This window comes from Macaca mulatta, chromosome 9, assembly GCF_049350105.2.
Source record: "Macaca mulatta isolate MMU2019108-1 chromosome 9, T2T-MMU8v2.0, whole genome shotgun sequence".
NCBI classification, from domain to species: domain Eukaryota; kingdom Metazoa; phylum Chordata; class Mammalia; order Primates; family Cercopithecidae; genus Macaca; species Macaca mulatta.
Window position 1 is genome coordinate 101,007,603 of NC_133414.1, and position 24,096 is coordinate 101,031,698.

At 42.0% G+C, this 24,096-nt stretch overlaps 1 protein-coding gene across 1 annotated transcript; it reads right to left on the reverse strand.

Moving 5' to 3' along the window:
- Positions 1-5,603: 5,603 nt before the first annotated feature.
- On the reverse strand, positions 5,604-22,810 carry ACTA2 (actin alpha 2, smooth muscle). Its single transcript, NM_001258072.1, is given in 9 exon segments — positions 5,604-5,842; positions 8,537-8,718; positions 9,973-10,164; positions 11,686-11,847; positions 12,240-12,324; positions 14,236-14,346; positions 17,342-17,470; positions 18,862-19,013; positions 22,777-22,810. Coding segments are annotated over 8 exon segments (1,134 nt in total). The 5' UTR covers positions 18,991-19,013; positions 22,777-22,810; the 3' UTR covers positions 5,604-5,698.
- Between the last annotated feature and the right edge of the window lie 1,286 nt (positions 22,811-24,096).

Consider the following 24,096-nt stretch of genomic DNA (forward strand, 5'->3'; position numbering starts at 1 on the left):
GAACAATATGGGGGAACCACCCCCATGATTCAGTTATCTCCCACTGGGTCCCTCCCACAACAGGTGGGAATTATGGGAGCTACAATTCAAAATGAGATTTGGGTGGAGACACAGCCAAACCATATCACCCACTAAGCAGTTGCTCCCCTTCCCTCCCTCTCCCCCCAGCTCCTAGCAACTGCCAATCTGCATTCTATATGGATCCATCTATTTTGGATATTTCATACAAGTAGAATTGTACAATATGTTAGCTGTTGTGTCTGGCTTCTTTCACTTAGTGTATCATTTTGAAGGCTTATCCGTGTTGTAGTATGTATCAGTCCTTTATTCATCTTTATGGAATAACATTCCATTTAGGTATATACCACATTTTGTTTATTCATCCATTTATGGACATTGATGGACATCCATTGATGGATATTGATGACATTTTGTTTGTTCATCCATTAATGGACACAATAAACAAAAAGACATTTCCTTTTGGTTATTGTGAGTAGTAGTGCTCTAAACATGCTTGTACATGCATTTGTTTGAGCACCTGTTTCAATTATTTTGGATCTATACCTAGAAGTGGAATTGCAGGGTTATCTGGTAACTCTAGGCTTAGGTTTTTGAGAGACCTCCAAACTGTTTTTCACAACAGCTGTACCATGTTATATTCCCAACAGCAACATATAAAGTGTCTGATTAATCTACATCCTATTATAGCCATCCTAGTAAAAAGGTAGCATCTCATTCTCCTTTTGACAGAGCAATATGTGGTCAGCTTAATTCCTCTAAAGTCAAATTTTAATAGTAAAATAAAGTTGATGATGAAGATGTCTGAGGCCTCCAGAATTCACTCACTCCTATCACTCTCTTAGTGTTGTGGGACACCAGTCCCAAGTCCTTATCAAGGTCACTACCACCATGTTTAGAGGGAGAATTTATTTTTATCAAGGATGGTTAGGTCAGCTGTTTCAGCTGGGTAGGATTAGAAATACAAAAAGAGAGCAACCAACAAAAGGCACTAGTCATAGCACTTTAGAATACTACTCTTGCTTTCCATCAAAGTCAGTGGTTTAAGCATTCGTAAGGAAGAATACTATGTTGAGGCATCTCTCTGAAATCACAGACTTTTTTAAATTTTAAGAGCAAGGGCTCATTCTAAATTTGAAAAATATAATTTACCTGTTTAATATATTTTTGCCTGAGTAGGGGATGTTATTTTTTTTTAAAGGAAGGCCTGAAATTACATGATTTTAGGTCATTTTTTAGGGAATTTCAGGTTGTGGCATATGCAGAGAGGTCTTAAAGGAGGAAAAATAATTGATTCAATGAAAGGATAGGGGACTAAGTCTCAAAACTAAATGTGGAGGGGAAGAAACAGAAGGCAAGAACTAAGAAGAGTAGTTCTTTTGACGTGGTATGTCTGCAGTACCACATACTTTTCTCCTAGGATCAGGAAATCTCTTAAGGACCCCTGAGTTTTAGGCCTCTGGAAAACTGTCATTAACCTCATGATACAGAAGCCTGTTCCATCGTCAGTTTTCCTTGAGGACAGCATTGTTTCAAACACAGACAAGTAGTAATCATTTTTATTCCCTTTAGCCCAGAAGGGGCTAGAAATTGCTCTAAGGAGGACATTCTGGAAGAACTACAGCCTCCATGAATAAATTAGACTGAGAGGTGGCGAAGTTTGCATGTTCATTTCCCAGATATAAGATGATTAATTTAACCTGAAAGGTGAAATGCTCAGGAAAAGCAGGTGGTCCAGAGATGCCATACTTCTCATTCAACATTGCCTCCATTGCTTGAAATTGGTATCTGATTTTTTCATAGAAAAAATGTTATGAATATTACTTTGGAAAATCATAGTGAAGTCGTGGTCACACTTGTGTATGTGGTCCAGTTCTTTGGGGTTCCCTTTTTCCCAGCTGTGCAGCACTCTTACATCTCTGGGACTCTGCTGGGAACATGTCCCATGGAGGTCCTACTTCCCCTTCCCAAACCTCAACCCCCTCTAGCCCCCAGCCCTTTTTATGGTCTACTCAATTCTTACTCTTTAAGTCTCTGCTTAAGCACTATCTTCTCAGAGAGGCAGCCTCTCCTGAGCCCCTGGCTCAAGTTAGAGCCCATGGCTACAAAAGCCAGTACCCCATAAAATTCTTCTTTTGAACCCCTTACAACGTGCCCAAGTGCTTATTTAATGCCCATCTTCCTCACTCGGCTGAGGGTTCCATCCAGGCAGAACCTTGCCTAGTTCTATTTCCTTGACACTGCTGTCTGTCCTAGCTCATAGTGTTCTTCAGACATTACTTAAGTTGACTCTGATCTCCCAGGAATAAGCATTACTTCATACTCTGATAAGGAAGAACCCTATCTCAGGCTGCCCCATTTTCTCTCTCTCTCTCTCTCTTTTTTTGGGGGCGCTATCTCTTTCTGAATAAGCTGAACTACAGCAATGGCTTCTGGTTGGACTGCAAGTGTATGTTGGTCCAGACAGCCTCCTCCCTAACTACAGTCAGATGTTCTGTGTTAGAAATTCTTCTAAAGAGAATTTCCTAGCTGCACAAAGGATACCACATTGACAACAGAGGATTATTAATATTATTATTATTATTATTTTGAGGCAGAGTTCCACTCCTTTTTGCCCAGACTGGAGTGCAATGGCACGCTTTTGGCTCACTGCAACCCCTGCCTCCGGGTTTCAAGCAATTCTCCTACCTCAGACTCCTGAGTAGCTGGGATTACAGGTGTATGCCTCCACGGCCAGCTAATTATGTATTTTTAGTAGAGATGGGGTTTCACCGTGTTGGCCAGGCTGGTCTTGAACTCCTGATCTCAGGTGATCTGCCCGCCTCGGCCTCCTGAGACAACAGAGGATTATTTTTAAGTAAATAATGCCTCTTCCCACACATCTGCTCACAGTAATGGCTGCATGATGTGAATTAATGTCATTAGAAACCCATGCTGTCCTCCAGAGTTGCAGAAGCCTGTCATGGGAAAACTTGGTAGTCATAGAAGGATGTTCCTCTCCTTTGAGAGTGTGGTTTGCTATTGTTAGAGGAGAGAAGAGGATTCCGAAGGCTGTCAAACCTATATGTTGCTGGTTTTATCTCCTCTGGAGATTGGTGTGACACTCATGAAGGGGACTCAGCCACCTGTGCAAAGCCCAGCCTCTTAAGTCACTGGGCATCTAGTGGAATCAGGGGAGGAATTACTGATGGATAACTGGGAGGAGGGTGCTTAGGCACTGCAGTTGAGTGGCTCACAAGGACAGACCATTTCACTAATGCATATTCAGTGGGTGCTTCTGGTTTGCCTGATTTTTGCCTCTGGGCATGGCTGTTTCAGTCTGAGAGGCTGTTCCAAGAATGTTTCTTTACTAGAGCGCTCATGCTGCCTGGTGGTAAATATGAAGTGTAGCAGTGCAACTGACCAGTTTTACTCCAAGGAAACCCTGTAGAGATGACAGCAATGGTTGGCAATTTCTGCTTCAGTTATGAAAGTGATCTGGTGGCAAGTATCTGCACACTAATCCTTAAGTTTAAATCTAGTGGCTATGAGGTGTCCTTGCCTGGGAAGCATGAATTTGCAGCTGAAAGATTTCCCTCGATCATATTCCAGTAGTTCTTAAATTTTGATGTGCATAAGAATCACCAGGGAAATCTGATTGAAGTTCAAGTTTCCAGCCTCAACTCCAGAGATTCTAGCTCAGCGGGTGTTAGATGTGACCCAGGACTCTACCCATTTAAAATGAGCTTCCAATGAGGTTGGTCCCTATAGCCTATTCTTTGGGAGATGCTGGCCTAATGGCTAAAAATATAAGTTGGAAACCAAGCACAAGAAGGAGCAAGCTGATATCTTTGCCAGCAGCATGACATTGGGCTGCTGCTAGCCTCAGTTACTCTTCTGTAAAAAGGCAGTAATGTTCAGGTGCTGTGCCTCATGCATGTAATCCCAGCACTTTAGGAGGCCAAAGCAGGGGGATTGTTTGAGCCTAGGAGTTCAAGACCAGCCTGGGCAACATGGCAAGACCCCATCTCTATTTTTTTTAAAGGCAGACCAAAATAATAGGGCTGTTGTAGGAGAAAATAAGATCCTAATATAAAGAGCTTGATACAGGCTGTGGTCATGGCGGGCACCAGTACATCCTAGCTCTTATTATTTGTAGTATTAACCCTAATTATCTGCAAGTTACAGGGCCAGAGAATACTAGGGAAGTTTGGGTTTTCTGGACCAAACAGACACTCAGTCCTGGGCCTGGAGGTCTCTGCAGTGAGGTGCTGCCACGGACAGAGCCACCTTCGCTCCTCAGGACAACCAGTAGCTGCTGACACACACTGTATGCACTGGAGGGCAAGCAGCTCCCAGCTTGGGAGCAACTGAGGGTGGTGAACAGCCTGGGCAAGGAGTGGTCTGAGGCTAAGACCCTGAACGGCAGGGTTGGTATTTTTTTATATCCTTGTGCCTCAGGCCAAATGGGCAAAGGAACAGCTGAAGTTGGTAACTCTCCTATCCAGTTGCGTTTCTAGAGCAATCTCTGTCTCCTCATCTATAAAGTGGGCTGATAGTAATACTTCCCTAGATAGTTGTGAAGAACAGCTGAGAGATGCTATGTGTAAAACCCTTCGCCAGATGATTGATGCTAATAGTCCTTGGAAAGTATTGTTATCTCTCTCATTCCTTCTGGCATGAATATATCCATAGTATCCTTTTCAAAGACAGAGATCAGGAGAAGGGAAACAGATGGTCCAGATGTGTAGTGAGATTTTAAGGCAGTGTTTCTCAATGTTTTTTAAAAAATCCATGTTTCCCTCAATGAACATAGAAGTCAGACCTGTTTCTATATGTACATATATATGTGTGTGTATATATATATGTTTAATACATAGTGTATGCATTAAAAGTCATATCTTGTATATTAAAAGTCACACACATACATGTGTATACATATGGGAAATGTATATGTGTGTGTGATTTTTAATATACAAGATATTACTTTTAAGATACATAGGCACAGTGGCTCATGCCTATAATTCCAGCATTTTGGGAGGCCAAGAGGAAAGAATTGCTTGAGCCGAGAAGTTCAAGGCTGCAATGAGCTATGATTACACCATTGCACTCCAGCGACAGAGTGAGACCTTATCTCTAATATATATAGTGTATATATATACACACACACATATATATGTGTGTATATGTATATATATATACGTGTGTGTATGTGTAATTGTTTTCGCCCATCAGGTTACCAGTACTGGGGTTATGAGTGTAAAGTAATATAATCACTTTGCAAGTTATGAGGTACTGTAGATTATCCCATTGATACACTGTAGTCCATGTTATTTTTTAAAATCTCCAATGTATTCTCAAATTATTCCTCTTTACAGAACCGAAATGCAGCTCCCCACTTTAGGTAATGTGATTCTACCCTTTGCTTGAGAAACATATCCATCCTAATTGTCATGTGCTCAGCTGGACCACTAGAGGGAGCCATCCTGTAACGGGTGAGGTCAACCTAACGTGATCTCGGTCGGGTATTGATCGGAGGCCAACGCTAGAAGTTACCAGTAGCCTATTTCAGATTTATTAAAAAACACATAGGTAACGAGTCAGAACTTTGGCTAGGAATGACTTGGAAAAGAACTGAAGGCACAATTCCACAGAACATTCACAGTTGTGTGCTAGAGACAGAGAGGAGCGGGAAAGTGTTTTAGAAGCATTTGCGGTGGACAATGGAAGGCCCGGCTTCATCGTATTCCTGTTTGCTGATCCACATCTGCTGGAAGGTGGACAGAGAGGCCAGGATGGAGCCACCGATCCAGACAGAGTATTTGCGCTCCGGAGGGGCAATGATCTGTCAGTCAAGATGAAAAAGAAGGGTCATTAATGTCATCATGAGTGCAGTCGTTAGTGCGATAGGACAGAGCCTGGGTGTTCTACCATGGCTTAGTTTCTTGTTCAGCAGGGACACAGGCTTGTCTGTTAGATGCCAATTGTGTCCTAATTGTGTCATGTTCTTGGCAGGACCGCCAGAGGGAGCCACGGGTTTAGAAATTCTTCAGTAAGCACATTCGTTTTTCTCATGTGTAACTCCTCAACCACACTATTGAGCAAACAGAGTTGGCTGCAAATCTAGCCATGGCCCCCACTTAAGAACCCTGGCAATGCCTCTGATTTCCATGAACTCAGCCTCAGAATTCAACACGAAACACTTTCTGTAGAAACTCTAGGCTATTCAAAGGAGAAGTTGTAATTGTGCTAGGACTTACTATACAAATGTTTTTTGACGTGGTGAAGCGAACTACCACTTTTCACCCAGATGCTCTGTTTAACAATGGGGGATTCAGGGTCCCCTGCTGGGGACATTCCCTTGCAATAGGTGCCTCTTAAGCTGCACTGTTTGGCCTTTCCCAGTGCATAGGCCTAACATGCAAGGCATGCTCATGTTTCTTAAATAAATGAATGGTTTAGGCACAGAGAACAGTGAAAACTGGTTAACCAGTTTAATCTTTATCTTCTGAGCTCTGCTTGAGCATGTACTTCTTAATACAAAGTACTGATATTTACTGAACACGTAATTATATGTCAGACACTATGCTAAGCATTTTACATGTATTATCTCATTTGATTCTCATAAATATCTTGAAGAATAAGTCTTAAATTACTCCCATATTACATATGAGGAAACAGAGGCTGAGACAGTTTAAGTAACTGACCCAGGTAACACTGGTTATATCAGTGTCAGATCTAATATTCAAACCTGGGTTCTCCCAGGTGGTTTTTTGTTTTGTTTTGTTTTTAAAAATAACCTTTTTATTTTGAAATAATTTTAGATTTTCAGAAAAGTTGTAAAGAATTTAATATAGTTTGGATGTCTCCTCCGAATCTCATGTTGGGATGTAATCCCCAGTGTTGGAGGTGGGGTCTGGTGGGAGGTGTTTGGATCACAGGGGTGGATCTCTCATGAATGGCTTAGGCTATCTCCTTGGTGATAAGTGAGCTCTTCTTCCGAGTTCACATGAGAGATCTGGTCATTTCAAAGTGTGTGGCACCCTCCCCCCAACCCCTGCCCTCTCTGTTACCCCTGCTTTTGCCATGTGAGGTGTCTGCCCCTGCTTTGCCTTCCACCATGATTCGAAGCTTTCTGAGACTGAGGCCTTCCCAGAAGCTGATGCTAGAGCTGTTTCCTGTACAGCCTGCTGAACTGTGAGCCAATTAAACCTCTTTTCTTTACAAATTACCCAAGTCTCAGGTATTTCTTTATAGCAATGCAAGAACAGCCTATGGCAAATTCTATGGGAGTTCCCATAGGTCCCTCATCCAGTTCCGTTTTCACCAAATGTTATCATCTTATTGTCCCAGGTTTCTCCTGGTGCTCTGTACTATCTCACTACATTGGGGCCCAGAGTTTCACATTCATTTATATTCAAGAAACTAAGTTTAGAGAACTAGGAACTGCCCAACTCTAGCAATAGCCTCTTTCTGTTATCGACCCTCAACCAGATGAATTCTGTAGTGAGCCCAGCTGCTGGCTTCATTCTCCTCCCTCTGCTGTGAAAATAAGAGGGAGGTAAGAGCTGATCAGAACGGCATCCAAGAAACACAAACCCTGTTGGAAAACAGTCTCTCTTCTCTCACGCTGAAGTGTTTTAGGGCAGAACTAGTCAGAGCCTGTCATGGAGAGAGAAAGTGTGCGTGTTTCAGTCTAGCACACTCTCTAATGTTAGCTGCATACTCCTTCTAAAAAACAGAAGGGAGTGCAAAGAGGAGAGAATTTGTTTAAATACCCACATGTGTGAACTGCACTAGAATTGCCCCTCTGCTTCCTGTGACATGAGTCAGAAAGTCCCAAGTGTGGCCTTCTTACTTCAGAGAGTGATAATAGCCTTTGAGAAGTGACCAGCCACAGGTTAAGTTTGCCTCCAAAGAATTATCTCCATTTAATCCCTGAGTTCCCTTCACTAGGGCTCAACATTCACACCACATACAGGGGTCCTGGGTGGCTCAGGGACTGAGCTTGGTCATCCTGGAGTCATTCAGTGCTTCTGAGCGCCTGTATCAAAAGATGTGCTAGACAGAGGAATGAAGATAAAATTCGAATTCCTGGCCACGGGATTGAGGTTAGTAATGGAAGAAGAGTATAACGCTCCTGAATCTACAGTGTTTAAAGTTCTTCAGAAATAAGTCTAGGTCATCTGTATTTTTTTAAAATGTGTTACATGCACGATGCATTATTTTTTGTGTCGAGCAAACAAAATGCATATTTTAAAGAGATATGAACATGTGGGGAGCTCTGCTGATCTTGATTGCAGCTGCTGAAAGTAGCTGATAAGGATAAACAGAGATCAAATTTTGTATAAAGTCACTCAATTTTTCTTATGAACTGGATTGACTTACATCCTGTAAAATATGGGATTTGTGTCCACTACCTACCCCTAAAACCCACAATTGCGTGTCACCAAAATACAGTCTCTGAAGAGTTCTAGTCTGTGGTTATAGGGCTGACACTGCTGGCATCATTGCCACTGAGTCTGTCACTGAACAGTACCTTGATCTTCATGGTGCTGGGCGCTAGGGCCGTGATCTCCTTCTGCATTCGGTCGGCAATGCCAGGGTACATAGTGGTGCCTCCTGATAGGACATTGTTAGCGTAGAGGTCCTTCCTGATGTCAATATCACACTTCATGATGCTGTTGTAGGTGGTTTCATGGATGCCTGCAGACTCCATCCCTGGAAAAGAGACACAGGCCATGGTCCTTAGGTGGAGAGTAAAACCCAGGCTAGACGTGGAAGACCAAACTTGAGCATCTGGATGATCTTGCAGTGGACTGAGGCTGGGATGACATAATAATCTAGGAACCACCTGTCTGAGAGACTAAAGGGTCTTGTTACGTTCTATGTCTTCCTGACTCCCTTCTGATGAGGAAGGCCTGCTGCAGCATCCTGAGGCACAGGCTACAACAGGTATCACTGATTTTTTTTAACAGACTCACTACTCACTCCATGTGGTTTAAATCAGGGGTGAAGCCTTCCGATTCCCTGTAAAGCTTCCATGCTGAGCCAATATTGCAGCCACTCTTCAGAGCTCTCCCAGGTCTCCATTTGACAGCTACCTTGCATCTGCCCCAGCCCCCAAAGCTAATGGGGCTGGATTATCAGGAAAATTTTCTATCCTGTTCAGACAAAGGATCATTTTTTCCAATCTTGCTAAAATTTTTTTGGGGGGCGGGTCTGGACTTTTGTTAATTTCTGATGCAGGTGTTTTGAAAAAAATCTCTAGGTGCCCCTTCATCTTCTGCGGTGCTGTGATGTAATGATAACGTTAACAATAGCACTACCTGATTATTAATTACTAGTGATATCTGATAATTATTGAATGCTTGCTTTTGCCAGGCAGTGGGCTAAATGTTCTTTATCTATCTCATGTAATTCTCACAGCCATTCTAGGACATAAGTAATATTACAGTCTCCACTTTATATATGAGGAGACAAATTGGGAAGGTTGTGACTTTCCCAAGATCAAGACAACTAAGACTGAAACCCAGGCTCATCCCTCTCAGAGCCTGCCTATGTAAACAACTATACAAACCTGTCTCTCCAAGACAATGTGGATGTAGGAACAGACTCACTTTGAGTGCTCTTCTACTTTTCTCTCCCCCAGCATTCCCAAATTCTCAGCATTCAGCACACTCTCCCTACCCTTTCCACTGTCTCCAAAGCATAGGCATTATTTAATTCTTTCATCATACACCAAGAATGCTTTGGGCTTAACTGCAACGTAGATATTGTTTTCTTCGAAAGAAAACTTCTTTCCTGGCCTCATTATGTCTTCTCACCTTGAATATGTGGCACTTTCCCTTTTTCTGGTTTAGAAATGCTTTTGGTCTTGGGGCAACCGTCACTTGTCTCCATGTTCTGGAGGCTGGCTTGATACGGGAGAAGACAATGACTCCCCTTCCCAGGAAAAGGGCGTTTGTTGCCTACCGATGAAGGATGGCTGGAACAGGGTCTCTGGGCAGCGGAAGCGTTCATTTCCGATGGTGATCACTTGCCCATCAGGCAGCTCGTAACTCTTCTCAAGGGAGGAGGAGGATGCGGCAGTGGCCATCTCATTTTCAAAGTCCAGAGCTACATAACACAGTTTCTCCTTGATGTCCCGGACAATCTCACGCTCAGCTGTCAACCAGATACAAACATTGTGGCAAACATTAGGGTCTGCACAGGTGGTAAAGATCTACCTACCCTACTTCAGTCTCTCCCTCAAGATATACGCCTTCAAAAAATGTGTCAGTTCAATATTCTTCAATCCAAAATCCATGATGACAATGACGTAGTAGGGCCACCAGGGAATCACCTCTGTTCCTAGCACCCTGTCTCATGCATAGTAGGCCCTCAGTATGCGTTGTCTGGAAAATGTATAACAAGAATAAAATGAGCTAGCTAGAGAAAGGCTCACAGTAGGGGATCCTTTTTTACCATAACTTTTTTTTTTGCAGGATAACTATTCTCTATTATAATTATTTTATAACAGAAAGTTTGTTATACTGTATTTTCAGTTAACCAGGAAGTCTTAGGCTGAATCAGCTCCGCAGGGGCCCCAGAATTTTCTAAAAGTCTGAGATCATGTCGCTTGGGCCAGTAAATAGCAGCTCAACCCTTTGGCACATTTCTCACCCTCCAGGAAAGAGGTGGTGCTGTCTCAGGACCAGGCCTAGTCCGGAGGTTTTCAGCAGTGCGTCCTGTACGAGATACGGAAGAGGTGGGCAGGCAGAGACCTTTCAGACTTCTGCTCTCTCAAGTTACAGGCTATTAATTCTATCTGAGGCTCTAGGAACCTTTTTGAGGCATCTTGAGATTCTTTGTAGGGAGCAGAGGAGGAATGCAAGTATTCAACTTCATATTGCAAGTGGAGACTTTAACAGTGGCAGGGTTCAAGTTTCAAGCCTCAAATTTGGAGCATAAAGTAAGCCACAGGCACATTCAGAAACCTAAACGTGTGGACAATACCAAATTGCTAAGGGGAGGGCAGGTAGCTGGAGCCACCAGCACTGAGGACATACCATGTTTCTGGCAATGCTGACACTTTCCTCTTGTGAGGGAGGACTGGGTGCACCGGCTTAGAATCTGAATACATATGTGTCACTGTGTTAGCTATTAACACGTATCACTGGTAATAGCTAACAATTATTGAATACTTACTCTATGTCAAGTATTCCACATGCATTCTTCCATTTAATACTCCTAACAATCATGTGATACAGGATCTATTATTATCTGCATTTTACAAATAAAGAGACTGTGGTTGGTTAACTTGTTCAAGCTCACAGAGCTACTGAGTAGCAGAGTTGGGACTCAAGTCCTATCACAATGTCTCCTGCCAATCACCACACCGTGCCATCTTCAGTCTCTGCACAATCTTCTTCTATTTGCTAATGGAGGGGATTTAAAAAAGATCAAGTATGCAACACTGACTAATGCATAACACTGGGTGTCTATAACTGTTCTCCTCAAGGAAATAGTGTAATCATTTTGCAACTTCACATAGCAAAGAAAGATGTGCTTTGCTCTGTGCATTAGAGCCAGGCCTTGCCATTTGCAAATCTTCATCCCATCATCTCCTTGGATAGTGAGGATTGTCCTGGAAGTTGCTGAGCAACACACTGATCCCCTCTGCCCCTTATCTCCCACAGGCCTCACCGGTAGTAACGAAGGAATAGCCACGCTCAGTCAGGATCTTCATGAGGTAGTCAGTGAGATCTCGGCCAGCCAGATCCAGACGCATGATGGCATGGGGCAAGGCATAACCTTCATAGATGGGGACATTGTGGGTGACACCATCTCCAGAGTCCAGCACGATGCCTGGGAGACAGTTGGGCATGATAGAAGTGACCATGGCAGCTGGCATGTGGTTACTTGCTGGCCAAGTAGAGAGAAGCCTTGGGGAGAGGGAATTTCTGAGCTTCTTATTTAAGAAGAGAAAAGAGGGCATGTGATAGGAGAGGTGAGGTGGGACAGGGCTTGGGGAAGATGAAAAAAAGGGAAGAACAGGAAGAGGAAAACAGTAGAAAAAAGTTCTGCTAGAAATATGAGGTCGAGGGCTTATTTTGAACATGAGAAGGTGTTTTAGGGCTGGGTTCAGCCGTGTCCATTCTAACTCAGCCCCAGTCCATCACCCCCACGTGTTAATGACCATTCAGTCCCATCTCTGGTGGTGCGCTCCGACCAACTTCCTGCCCCTCCCAGTCACCTACCAGTTGTGCGTCCAGAGGCGTAGAGGGACAGCACCGCCTGGATAGCCACATACATGGCTGGGACATTGAAAGTCTCAAACATAATCTGCAAAGCAATCCAAAGAGCTGTTAGTGAAGGTGCCCATCTGACAAAGAATGGTCAGGAGAGCACACCTGGTTGATGGATGTAGAGGGGCCTGACCTGTTCTGGGCAGAGGAGGCCAAAGTAAGGAGGATCAGAACAGCCCTGGTCACATAAAGAGGAGAAATGAAGGTGTGAATGGGGAGCCATGACATCAGTGGCCTGACAGGGTGGGGAGGGGAAGAAGCAGTGTGCACACAAGGCTTGGCCAGGGGAAAGGAAAGTCTAGCTTCTGTCTGTGGTCTTGGCTTTGACTAATAGTCACCAAACTAATAGTTGACTGCTAGTGGCTTCATTCCAGGTCTCTTAACTATAAACAGAGGAGGAGTTTGGACTAAATGAGATCTCCAGTTTTTCCAGTGCAGACAGTCTAGGGCTTATTAACTATGTCAAAGCCAGAAGAAAAAGAGAAGACAACATTCAGGTTTTGATTTCTCTGGTATAAAGAAAGAAAACTTTTAAATCTGAAGCTCAGGCTGGCTAGGATTAGCCCCATTTCTGTGATTTGCCTGAGGTTCCATCTAATCGATTCCACCTTTTTATGTAGTTGCTGGGTCAATGCTAACCCTAGAATCTGAGGCCATTCTGGCTGCAGTGGGAGAGGCCCTGATTCCTGGAAGACAGGACCTGCCCACGGATAATAGAGGACCACATAGAATGTCAGTGTCCCAGTTGGTGCAGTCCAGGGACAAGATTAGAACCAAGCCCTTCCAGGTCACTTGTGAGAAGTTTGTGCATCAGGAGATGTCTGTGGGTCTTCATTTCTCCCTCTGTAAGACCCTTCCTACTCTATTAACCAAACTGTCTGACATCATTCACTAGCGAACCATAATTTCCAATCTTTTTTTTTTTTTTTTGCCTTCACACCATTGACAGGAACAATAATTCATCAGAAGCAACATCTCTTGCGACATGCAGTGATTTTCAGGCCTACAGATGTTTCCCTGTGGAGAATAAGTGCTAGTGGGTTGGTGCAAGCACCAGGAGCTCTTCTGAGGAAAAGGCCTTGCAGTTATTTACATTTATGATTCTCCAATGCTGGAAGATCATGGATCAATCCCAGGCTCTGCCAGTTCTGGCTATGTGACCCTGGGAGAATCATTTAATGTATCTGAGCCTCAATTTCTTCATTTATATAAACAATATAATCATTGTTCCTGCTTCACATTGCTAGAACTTAAAGAGACAATGAATGTAAAATGCTGAGCCTAGTACCTGACCATAATGTTGTTATTTAATAGCTCATCCAAACTAGAAAACTCCTCTGTCTGGTGGACTGGATGGGATTCTATCATAAGGTCTTTAGCTTCAAACAAGTAATAATAATGACAATAATAACTATTATTTGTTGGATGTTTATTAGGAACCATGATATACATCTGTCGTTTCACCTTGTTGTTAATGTTCACATCAATCTTTTTGAAAAATAATAGTATTAATATTACTTCCAACTTATAGACAAGGAAACTAAGGCTCTGAGAAATTAACGGAATTCTTTAAGGTTACATAACTGATAAGTGGCAGATCCAGTTTTCAAACCTAGATATGTCTGACTCTCGAACCCAAATTCCTAATGTATGTGATGCTGCATTTTGAAGTGACTTCTCCTTAGACATTTTAACTTAAACGTGGCCTCTTCTCAATGAAATCTTTTAAATTTCCTATTGCTTTTGGAGGCAAAGGGCTGGTCCCTGCAGGAAGGATGCAAGTACCATCAAGCTGTTCCTGTCCTTTGGGATCCCTGAGTTCATTGAAGGTTATCAGTCTGTTGGTGGACTCCTAGCTCTGGCCTTCTCTCTGCTGTCCTGCATAGCCTCCTTCTAACAGAACTTTCCCCAGACCCCAAAGTGTTGTGTGCTGGGGTAGCATACTTACCTGGGTCATTTTTTCCCGATTGGCCTTGGGGTTCAGTGGCGCCTCCGTGAGCAGGGTGGGATGCTCTTCAGGGGCAACACGAAGCTCGTTGTAGAAAGAGTGGTGCCAGATCTAGTGAGTTGGGGGACAGAGAAGAAACACAATGATGTGCTGTCATGAAGCCCTGCATTTCCCAAAAAGGGACCAGAAGCTACTTGACACCAAGACCAAAGGAAATGCTACAAATACTCATCATGTGTCCATGGTTTTATAGATGCAGAGACTGAAGGTCAAAGTGTGTGAGTACTTTCCCAAATGATTCACATCTAGTAAGTGACTGAGCAGAATCCCTAACCCAGATCTGTGAGGCAGGATGGTATACTGGTTAAGGGCACAACCCTTGATCAAACCTTGGGTTCAAAGCCCAGCTCGGACACTTCTTGGTTGTGTGAGTTTAGGCAAGTTTTTAACCCTTCTCAGCATCAGTCTCATGATTGGTAATAGGGAGATGAAAATAATTAGTGTGTACCTCATTGGGTCTTTGTGCAAATGAATAAGGTAACCCTTGAGTTATTGTTCAGCCCAGTGTCTGGCCCAGAATCAATGTTATTATCATTCAACTCTATTTTCTTTGTTCTCTCTTTCCATTTTAATGTTCATGGGAAAATGATTTAATTTTGTAAATAAAAAGACGAATGTGTATATGAATAAATGACGCTTACTTGGAAACCTAATTGACACTTTTAATGCTTCTAGAGAAGTTGCCCTTTGCAATGTTATATGAAGAAGAGAACAGGGCTCCCTGACTCTTGCCTCCATCACCCTTTTTGCTCTCGAGGGATGAGAAAAGCTTCCTCTATCAGCACACTCTGGATCTTTCACTCACAGTGAGACTTTTGGCCTTCAGCTGTTTCCAAAAGGCCCACACCTACGTATAGTGTGTCTATGTGAAGGTACTTTGGACATAACTACATTTGCTTTATGGTTGAGCACTTTCTTTAATTCCTAGATGCCGAAAAGAACAAACCATTGCAAAAAGGACTAAATTGATTAATCTTTAAAAGCTTGAAAATTCTCCACCAGAGCCATGAATATGAGATTCACCCAAAATCAAAACAGAGCAAAACAAGAACTGCTGATGAAAGCTTATAAATTAGCAAAAGCAAAATTAGCTTTCAAGACTATCTTATTCCACTTTCTTTTGTTTTGGATTTGTGGTTGATGGAAAGGAAATGAAACTTCTCAAAGTTTTGTTTCTTTAGTGGATTGAAAGCAGCAGACTGCTCAAAAAATCCTGCCAGTCTCAACAAGCAACCCTTCTCCTTCTCTCTCGCTTTCTCTTCACCCCCACCAGAAGATACTTTGAATTTAAATGTTAGAACTAAGGGAAGTTTTTTGTTCTTATAGTCTCTCTCTAGGAGGATACATTCTAAGATGTTGTCAGCTCCATGGAGAAATTCTAAAATAATATTTTCCTGTTGATATTGATATCTTTTTCTCTGTGCAAACTGCAATCTTACCAAATCTAGAATCCTCAATTAAGCAAACCTACTGATAGGAAATTTTTGTAGAAAGATGGAGCTTGGAGCATTACTGCTGATAAATTCTGACAACATTGTGTATTTTTTTTTAAGTGACAAATTGTGTGTGTGTAGTAGTAGTAGTAATAGTAGTAGTAGTAATGAGCTGATAGATAAATAAAAGGCCAGATGTTGTGATTCTGATATATCTTGCTGCATTTAAAATTTGTATGTCACTTTCTCATTATTTCTTCTGTTTTTTCTCTGATCACTGGTGTCTGTAATGTTTAATGACCAAACATCAAAATCTTAGAATTTAGCTCTTCTTCTCATTAGCTCTTCTATAAGTGTTTGGGAGATAAGGCCTCATGTAATACAACACAGAGAAATAATTTTTAAAATATTTGTCATATAGCTTTTTTCAGTGGCTATTGTGCTTCGGTGTGTGACGAGACATTCAGAAATGTAACAAATCTGCAATGTTACAGTCCTGTTTACTATAGTGAAAACAAAAACATTTTTAATTTAGATGTTTAGAGTGAGTTAATGAACACCTTTCAAGAATGGGCTGTTTAAGGTCCAGCATTTCAAGCATTTCAAGCCCTCTTTAGCTGTATTGCACTGAGAGGGATAGCCATACAGCCCCTGATGAGAATGAAAGGAGGGTTATTCTCTGAGCTGCTGCTCATGCACTGCTTGTCCTAGGAGGGCAACCGAGTTGACATGAGCAACAGATGATTAATTCCCTGCAGTGGCAAAGGGCTACTCTTCTCATCTACAGAACTGCCATCCACTAATTAGTTAATAAACCCTAATAGGCAAGGACATTGTTTTTCCTTTTCTTTAGAGACAGAGTCTTGCTCTGTTGCCCAGGCTGGAGTGCAGTGGTATGATCAACTCACTGCAGCTTCGATCTCCTGGGCCTGAATGATCCTACCACCTCAGCCTCCTGAGTAGCTGGGACTACAGTTGCATGCTACCACACACTGTTAATTAAACATTTTTTTTTTCTTCTTAGTAGAGACAGGGTTTTGCTATGTTGCCCAGGCTGGTCTCGAACTCCTGGCTTCAAGTGATCCAAAGTGTTGGGATTACAGGTGTGAGTCACTGTGCCCTGCAGGATTTTTTTCTTCTTTTTTTTGAGATAGAGTCTCACTCCCTCACCTAGGCTGGAGTAGGATCTTGGCCCACTGCAGCCTCCATCTCCCAGGCTCAAGTGATCCTCCCACCTCAATCTCTCAAGTAGCTTGGACTGAGGTGTGTGCCACCATGCCTGGCTAATTTCATTTATTTTTTGTAGAGATAGGATCTCACTATGTTACCCAGCCTGGTCTCAAACTCCTGGGCTAAGCGATCCTCCCACCTTGGCTTCCCAAAGTATTGGGATTACAGGTATGAGCAACTGTGCCTGGCAAGGGAATTTTTTTTAAAGAGACATTTCAGGAATTTTTTTTCAATGGGTAATAACCCACAATGAACATTAACAAGTAAAAGTAAAGTTGAACAATGTGAGCCAGTTATTTCCCCAGCAGTAGCGTGGTGTTCTGTATCAGGGAACACAGGGATTATGTATCCTGAGGGCCCAAGCTGCAGCAAACCTCCCATACCTTTTCCATGTCGTCCCAGTTGGTAATGATGCCGTGTTCTATTGGGTACTTCAGGGTCAAGATTCCTCTTTTGCTCTGTGCTTCGTCACCCACGTAGCTGTCTTTTTGTCCCATTCCCACCATCACCCCCTAAAAAGGTTCAACACATTATGAGTCAGCATCTTCTAGAACTTGTGAATTAATTACAGTCAAGCCACAAAAGGTTAAATCATTGAGATGGAAAGTTTCTCTTCTGATTATCAGCAACAATAAACATATTGAGTCTCATTGCCACTATGCTCTTAAGCAACATTCTGTAGTTGATTGGAAAAAGACCAGAATTGCCTTCAAATAAAAGGAGATGTTGGGGGAAAGTCAACTTTACTTTGTATTTTTATCTCCTATGTTCCTTGATGAGCTTTTTTAGGGCAGAGATCATGTCTGTCTTGTCCATCACTATAGCAAATTGCATGGCATATTTGTGGCACTCAATAATTATTTGTTGAGAGAAGGATTAAAATTTTACATATTTGTTAAATTGCATTTTGTGTCTTATAAATCCTTTAAACTGTACTTTTAAAGTCATCACCTACCCAAAAGAATATAAGTATTATTTTCTAACTATTATAAGCAAAAGCATTGCATCTACAACCACTTGAGGCTTGATTTCTAATGGATAAGTTCATACCAATCAACTGTGAAGACATTTGCCGAAATTAGTCAGCTGCATTTTTTTAAAAATCATTATGGTGAAGCTCTTAAAAACTTACTGTTACTAGATTTTAAATTGCACTGGAGTGACTATTTCAGAACTACAAAACAGCCGTGGCTACTAGGGACCCTTAAAAGAGCGACTTGTGCAGAATATCTCCACTGCATAAAGATCAACGAATTCAGACAGACTGCATTCATTGGGAGAGGTTTCTATTATTTATTCTCATGAGTATATCCCAAGCAGAGAGGCATAAACATCAATCAGATAGCCCCAATGCACAAAATACATTTCTGATGTGAAGGAGATTTTCTGAGATGAAATTACTGAGTTTTTACCATGTGATGCCACCAATGCTTTGTTTACACATAATATGTAGAATTACCATGTGGCTGTCAAAATATATTTTGTTGACAGCTAATATTATGTAAAATTGCATTTGGTATCCATCTAACATCAACTCTGTATGGTTAAGTGACCTGGACTTTTATTGTAGTTTCTTTCCAAACAGTAGCTTTGGTATGCATCAGGATAATGTATAAGCATTTCTGATGGTGAGGAAATGATTTTGATGATGATGATGACTATATTTAGACAAAAAGGACACATGAAAAAGGGGCAGATTTTGTATCTGATAGACACCCATCAGATAATCTGTCTACGTTGTATGTGAAATTGGCATTTACTCCTGGACCTTAATCATGAGAGGTATATTTTTAACAAGGATACATAACTTCTGGGCAGAAAGAGATAGACAATCTGTGGATAAACATGGGCACAGAGGAACCTGCTCTGTGCCCTGTTATGTTCCAATCATAATTTTCCTCACCTGATGTCTGGGACGTCCCACAATGGATGGGAAAACAGCCCTGGGAGCATCGTCCCCAGCAAAGCCGGCCTTACAGAGCCCAGAGCCATTGTCACACACCAAGGCAGTGCTGTCCTCTTCTTCACACATAGCTGGAGCTGCTTCACAGGATTCTATTGAAAACAGGGAGGAAGCAACCTCAGCTGTAATTGGGCATTTGTGGCACTTACCTGACAACTCCCACCTCCAAGGCTGGGTTTGGGGGCCCTCCTCTGTTCTCCTAGTGCTCTCCCATCACCCTTATCTAATACAGCACTTATCTGGAAGTACTTTAGTTAGACTGTAAGGTTTCAGTAAGGTGAAACTCTGACTTCCGAAACTGACTTCTGTGTTTATACAACTTTAGTGTAGTGACCGGCATCTCATGTGTTCTCGTGAGCACTTTAAAGGTGGACCGAGCCAGTGAATGAATAAATAAACTGCAGAGCACAGATGGGAACTCCAGACTCTGAGACCAGATCTTTCCAGAGAGTTGCTTACCTTACGTTAAACAAGCATCTCGATTGTCCTGTCTGTATCAACCCAAATATACATTTTTCTAGATATGCTTTACCTTTTTGAAATTTTTTCAAACAGCTAGATTTTTGAGGGAGAGGCAGCATGTAAAAATTTAAAAATGTTAAAATGTCAAGTGTTTAATGGAGAAAGCTTTTTGAATCATAAGGACTTTTACTTTACCCTCAGAGAAGCTTTGAAATAAAATTTTCAGAGAAGGTGCTTTAAATTTTAGGGGCTGCAATTATCCACCATTAATAAAAGTCACTGTTAAACTAAAAGTTCAACAAGTGAGGGTGAGCCTGATGGATTATATATCATATGGTAGAATACTTTACTGCCATTAAAAAGGTAGAGTAAGAGGATAAGCAAAAGGTAGTTCTTATGTAAGTCATCGGTTAGAAAAAGTAACATTGTACATCTCATTAAAAATGTATTTTTTATGCATTGCAAAAAGATTAATCATATTTAGCAAGATGTTGACTGGGGTTGTGATGAAGTGGTGGGTTTCGTAGGTGTTTTTAATTATCTTCCCTTGGTTCTGTCATATTTTTAAAATTTTCTATATTGAATGTGTATTTCTTTGGTAATAAAACAAAATTTTAAATAACCCACTTTATACTTGGATCCTTTTGTAAAATTAGAAGGGCTGCAGCAGCATGTCAACTTATAAATTTGAGAAATTGAAGGCATTTTAGAGGACATTTTCATCCAATGCTCTCATTTTCACAAATAAGGAAATCAGGAAGTGATTGCTCAAGGGCACACAGGGCATTAGAGGCAGAGCTCCAACCAGACATCAGGTACCCTTTAGCCACCCTTGGTTTCCAGTTCAAGCTCTCTTCCAGTTTTCTAATCACAATTAGGTTGAAATGTTCCGTTAAGAGAAGGACACCCAGAGTTTTCTGCCTGGCACTGAGATCTCAATTAGGATTTCAAATTGAGAAAATTTCTTCTTTTAAATGGGTGAACTGATTGCACCTCCAAATTCATATATAAAAAAGGCAGTTCTTTAAGGATACATCTGAGAAGTAGGGAAATAAAATAGCTATTACAGAGTTGGAGTTCTGCCAAAACATTCCCACAAAATCAAACCTGCGTCTTGCCAAAGGCCTAAAACTTCCTTAGCAGTGCTTCATGTAAAATAATTCTTTGCAAAGAACATAAAACTGCAATTGAGATGACATATTTTAAAGTCAAGGCATGTAATATTGTATTCAACTGACAGGGAAACCAAGCCTTAAGGTTTGGTTTAAATTACTTGTCCAAGAACCTTGAACTGATACATTTAGGACAACGAAGATTTCAGATCACAGTGACAGACTGCCTGGATTTGAGTCCAGGCTCCAACACTTAGATGCTGTGTGATTTTAGTTATTTAACATCTCTAAACCACAATTTCCTTGCTATAAAACAGTAATGATATCGAGACATACCTCATGGAGTTCTTATGGAGATTGGATTTTTAAAGTATTTAAAATAATTTATAGCAGCAGAGATGCTCTAAGTTTTCAATAAATAATAATTTTATCATATTATTATTACTATCACTGTGTGATTATTTTCATTATCCAGATCTCTTTGTTTCTAACCTTTGCTTTCTTTCCACACTGCTCCAGGCTTAGAATACAAATAATCAACGTGTGGATTCCACTTGCAAGAATGGAAATGGGACTTAGGAATGGCTTGCCCTTTCCTTTCCCACCCTTCTTTTCCCTTTCCAGATGCTGAATTATGTTTGACATTCCTGTGATTTGACTTCCCCCATAGCAGATTAAGAAGCTTTAGAAAAGAGGCGAGAACTGTAAAGGAGACAAAAGGGAAGAAGCTTAAGAGCCTGGGGTATCTGTCAGAAGCAGCCAGCCCCAGGGGATAAGCAGGCGCTCTATGGATGTGCTGAGTGCACTTTCCAAACCAAAAGTAAGGGCTGAAAAGAGGACAAAACATTTCAAATTAGGATGGTCTCTGAAAATGGGAAGGTATGGTGACCATGAATGCCGGGATATTTTTAATAACTGTTTTGTTGGGCAGTGATGGCTTGGGAGGAGGGGTTGACTATACTCAGAAAAAGTAGGCTGACTCTCAGCATCAGCAAGAATGCAGAAAAATAAATCTCAAAATTCAGCAAATTTTTTTTACTTGGCCAAAAGAAAAAAAAAAAAGAAAAGAAAAAGAAAATCCAGGAAGAATGTTATAATGTCCAAAAGGAGCACTGTCATTGAAGAAGTCACTGTGTCCCTGGAAAGAGTCCGCTCAGTGGTTTGTAACTCTTCTCTAACCTGAATGAGCAGCTTGGTTTGGAGCAAAGCATTTCCTAATTAGGTAAAACACGCTTGAGTGTCTGGTTTTGGAACTGCACCCAGGTCAGGGGGTTTGCTCCAACTGACTAGAGTTCATCTTGTGCCAAAAATGAGTCGTTGATGGGAGGGGAAAGAAGATTACAGTTCCCAGCTCATTCGTCTTGAAACGCAAACCATATTTAGTCATGAATCACAAAATGCTAGGAAAATCTCAGCATGAAAACTCCAGTCTGGGCTGAAGCTGCCAAGCCTTGATTTGCAGTGAAGCTCAGCCTGGGGTGGCAGGGCTGGCTCCACAGTCACACTTGCCTCACCAGGCTGAGGGAAGCTTTAAGCTGAGAGAGATGCAAACCAGATATCCCGCCGGGAGGCACACACAGCTGTCAGATGCAGACTCTGCTCCCTCCCTCTTTCTTTCCAGAGAAAAATTCAGTTGGTCACCTGCTGTGCTCTGCTGCAAATGACCAATGATGCAGATCCGAACATGTAAGGTCACACATACACATTTCCAACAAAAAAGAGATATACATTTCCAACAGAAGACACTACCAGTTAGAGCCAGGGAAACCCAGAAGTGAATACACAAATTCAGGCGCAAAGACTAGGCAACTATTCTCTGTTCACTTCCGAAATCCACTTCCAGACACCTTAGCTGCACCAAAAATACAGCCCAGTGAAAAAAATCCCTACACCAAATCAGAACCAAAAACAAATCTCAGAGTTTCCAGTGCCTAAATACAAATAAATGTATAACTTACTGCACACAGCTAACCTGCATACCTGTGTTGTGCTGCAAGATCTGGGCTGCTTGTTTAGTATGAACATTTTGTAAGTGACATGCATTAATAAAATTTTCATATTCTTCTCCACCCCTTCCATCATACCAAACTACATATTAGCCTTGTCTTTAATGTTAGATCATTGAAGCCAAAAGCTACAATCATTTTAGTAGAACAATCTTCATTCAGAAATATCAGTGCATGAACCCAGCCAAATCCCTGCAGATGATGTCTTGTTATTCTGGGTAATTAAAAGAGCCACTGGAATCTATAAGTCATATCCCTGGGCTGGCGCCACTTACCCTGACAGTGCTTGGCTGGGCTTCTCCACACTGGGTGGTGTTCAGGGAAGCTGAACGCTGAAGGGTTATATAGCCCCTTGGCCTGCTCTCCTCCCACTTGCTTCCCAAACAAGGAACAAAGACAGACTTGAGCCTGTCGTCAGTCTAACACAGCCATATAGGGACCTCAGCACAAAACTCTCTAATCTGGGTGGCCGGAGGCCTGGGTCTCTTCCACTGCATTCCACTGCTCTGTTCATGAAACGGGAGGCGGCTCAGCTGCCTGTGGGAGATAAACACGCCAAGCCTTCAGAACAACTGCAGAAATGCCCAGAGACACTGAGTTAGGGTAATGGGCAGATGCAGGCATGGTTTGCACATTCCACGGAGGATGCCAGCTTGCCGTCATGCTGGAATTTCAGGCCATTTTCTAATAAACTGAGAACAGAAAGGGGCAGAAAGGGCTGCCTCTGCCTAGCACGGACTTTTAAAACTCTTATACCATGTAGCATGCAAGGAAGAAAGATATTCCTTCAGTCGTCTATAAATACATAGAGGGAGTGATGATTTTATGGTAGGCACACTGTTTATAAATCAAGTTCTTGAGGGATGTGAGTGGAAGTAGGAATTGAAGTTAGAGACAAGGTTGACAGGTCTATGTTTTACAAAGAGGAATTTGGTTGTTAGCTTTATTATAACTACATTCATTTTGTTGTTGTTGTTGTTGTTTGTTTTTTGGTGCATTAGCTTTGTCTACTAATTTGTCACTGAGCAAATTAGCAACATAAGTAGGGACCATCCTTTGACGAAAGAGTCTACCCAGCAGCCGGTCAAAGAAGTAGTTTGGAAAAGAAAGGAGATTGTTCAAAGGAAGCCTCTCTAGCCCTCCTCTTTGCCCACTAACCTACTTGACAGGAAGTAGAGAGACCAAGTGATATGGTTTGGTTCGATGTCCCCACCCAAATCTCATCTCGAATTCTAATCTCCATAATCCCCACATGTCCAGAGAAAGGCTAGGTGGGAGGTGCCTGGATCATGGGGGCGTTTTCTCCCACGCTGTTCTCATGAAAGTGAGTGAGTTCTCACGAGATCTGATGGTTTTATAAGGCAGTTTTCCCTGCTCTTGCTTGCTCTCTCGTGCCTGCTGCCATGTAAGGCACACCTCTTCCCCTTTTGCCATGAGTTTAGTTTCTTGAGGCCTCCCCAGCCATGCAGAACTGTGAGTAAATTAAACCTCTTTTCTTTATAAATTACCCAATCTTGGGTATGTCTTTATAGCAGTGTGAAAATGGACTAAGATACTAGGTGATCCTGTCATTTCTCAAAGATATAAGCCCTCAT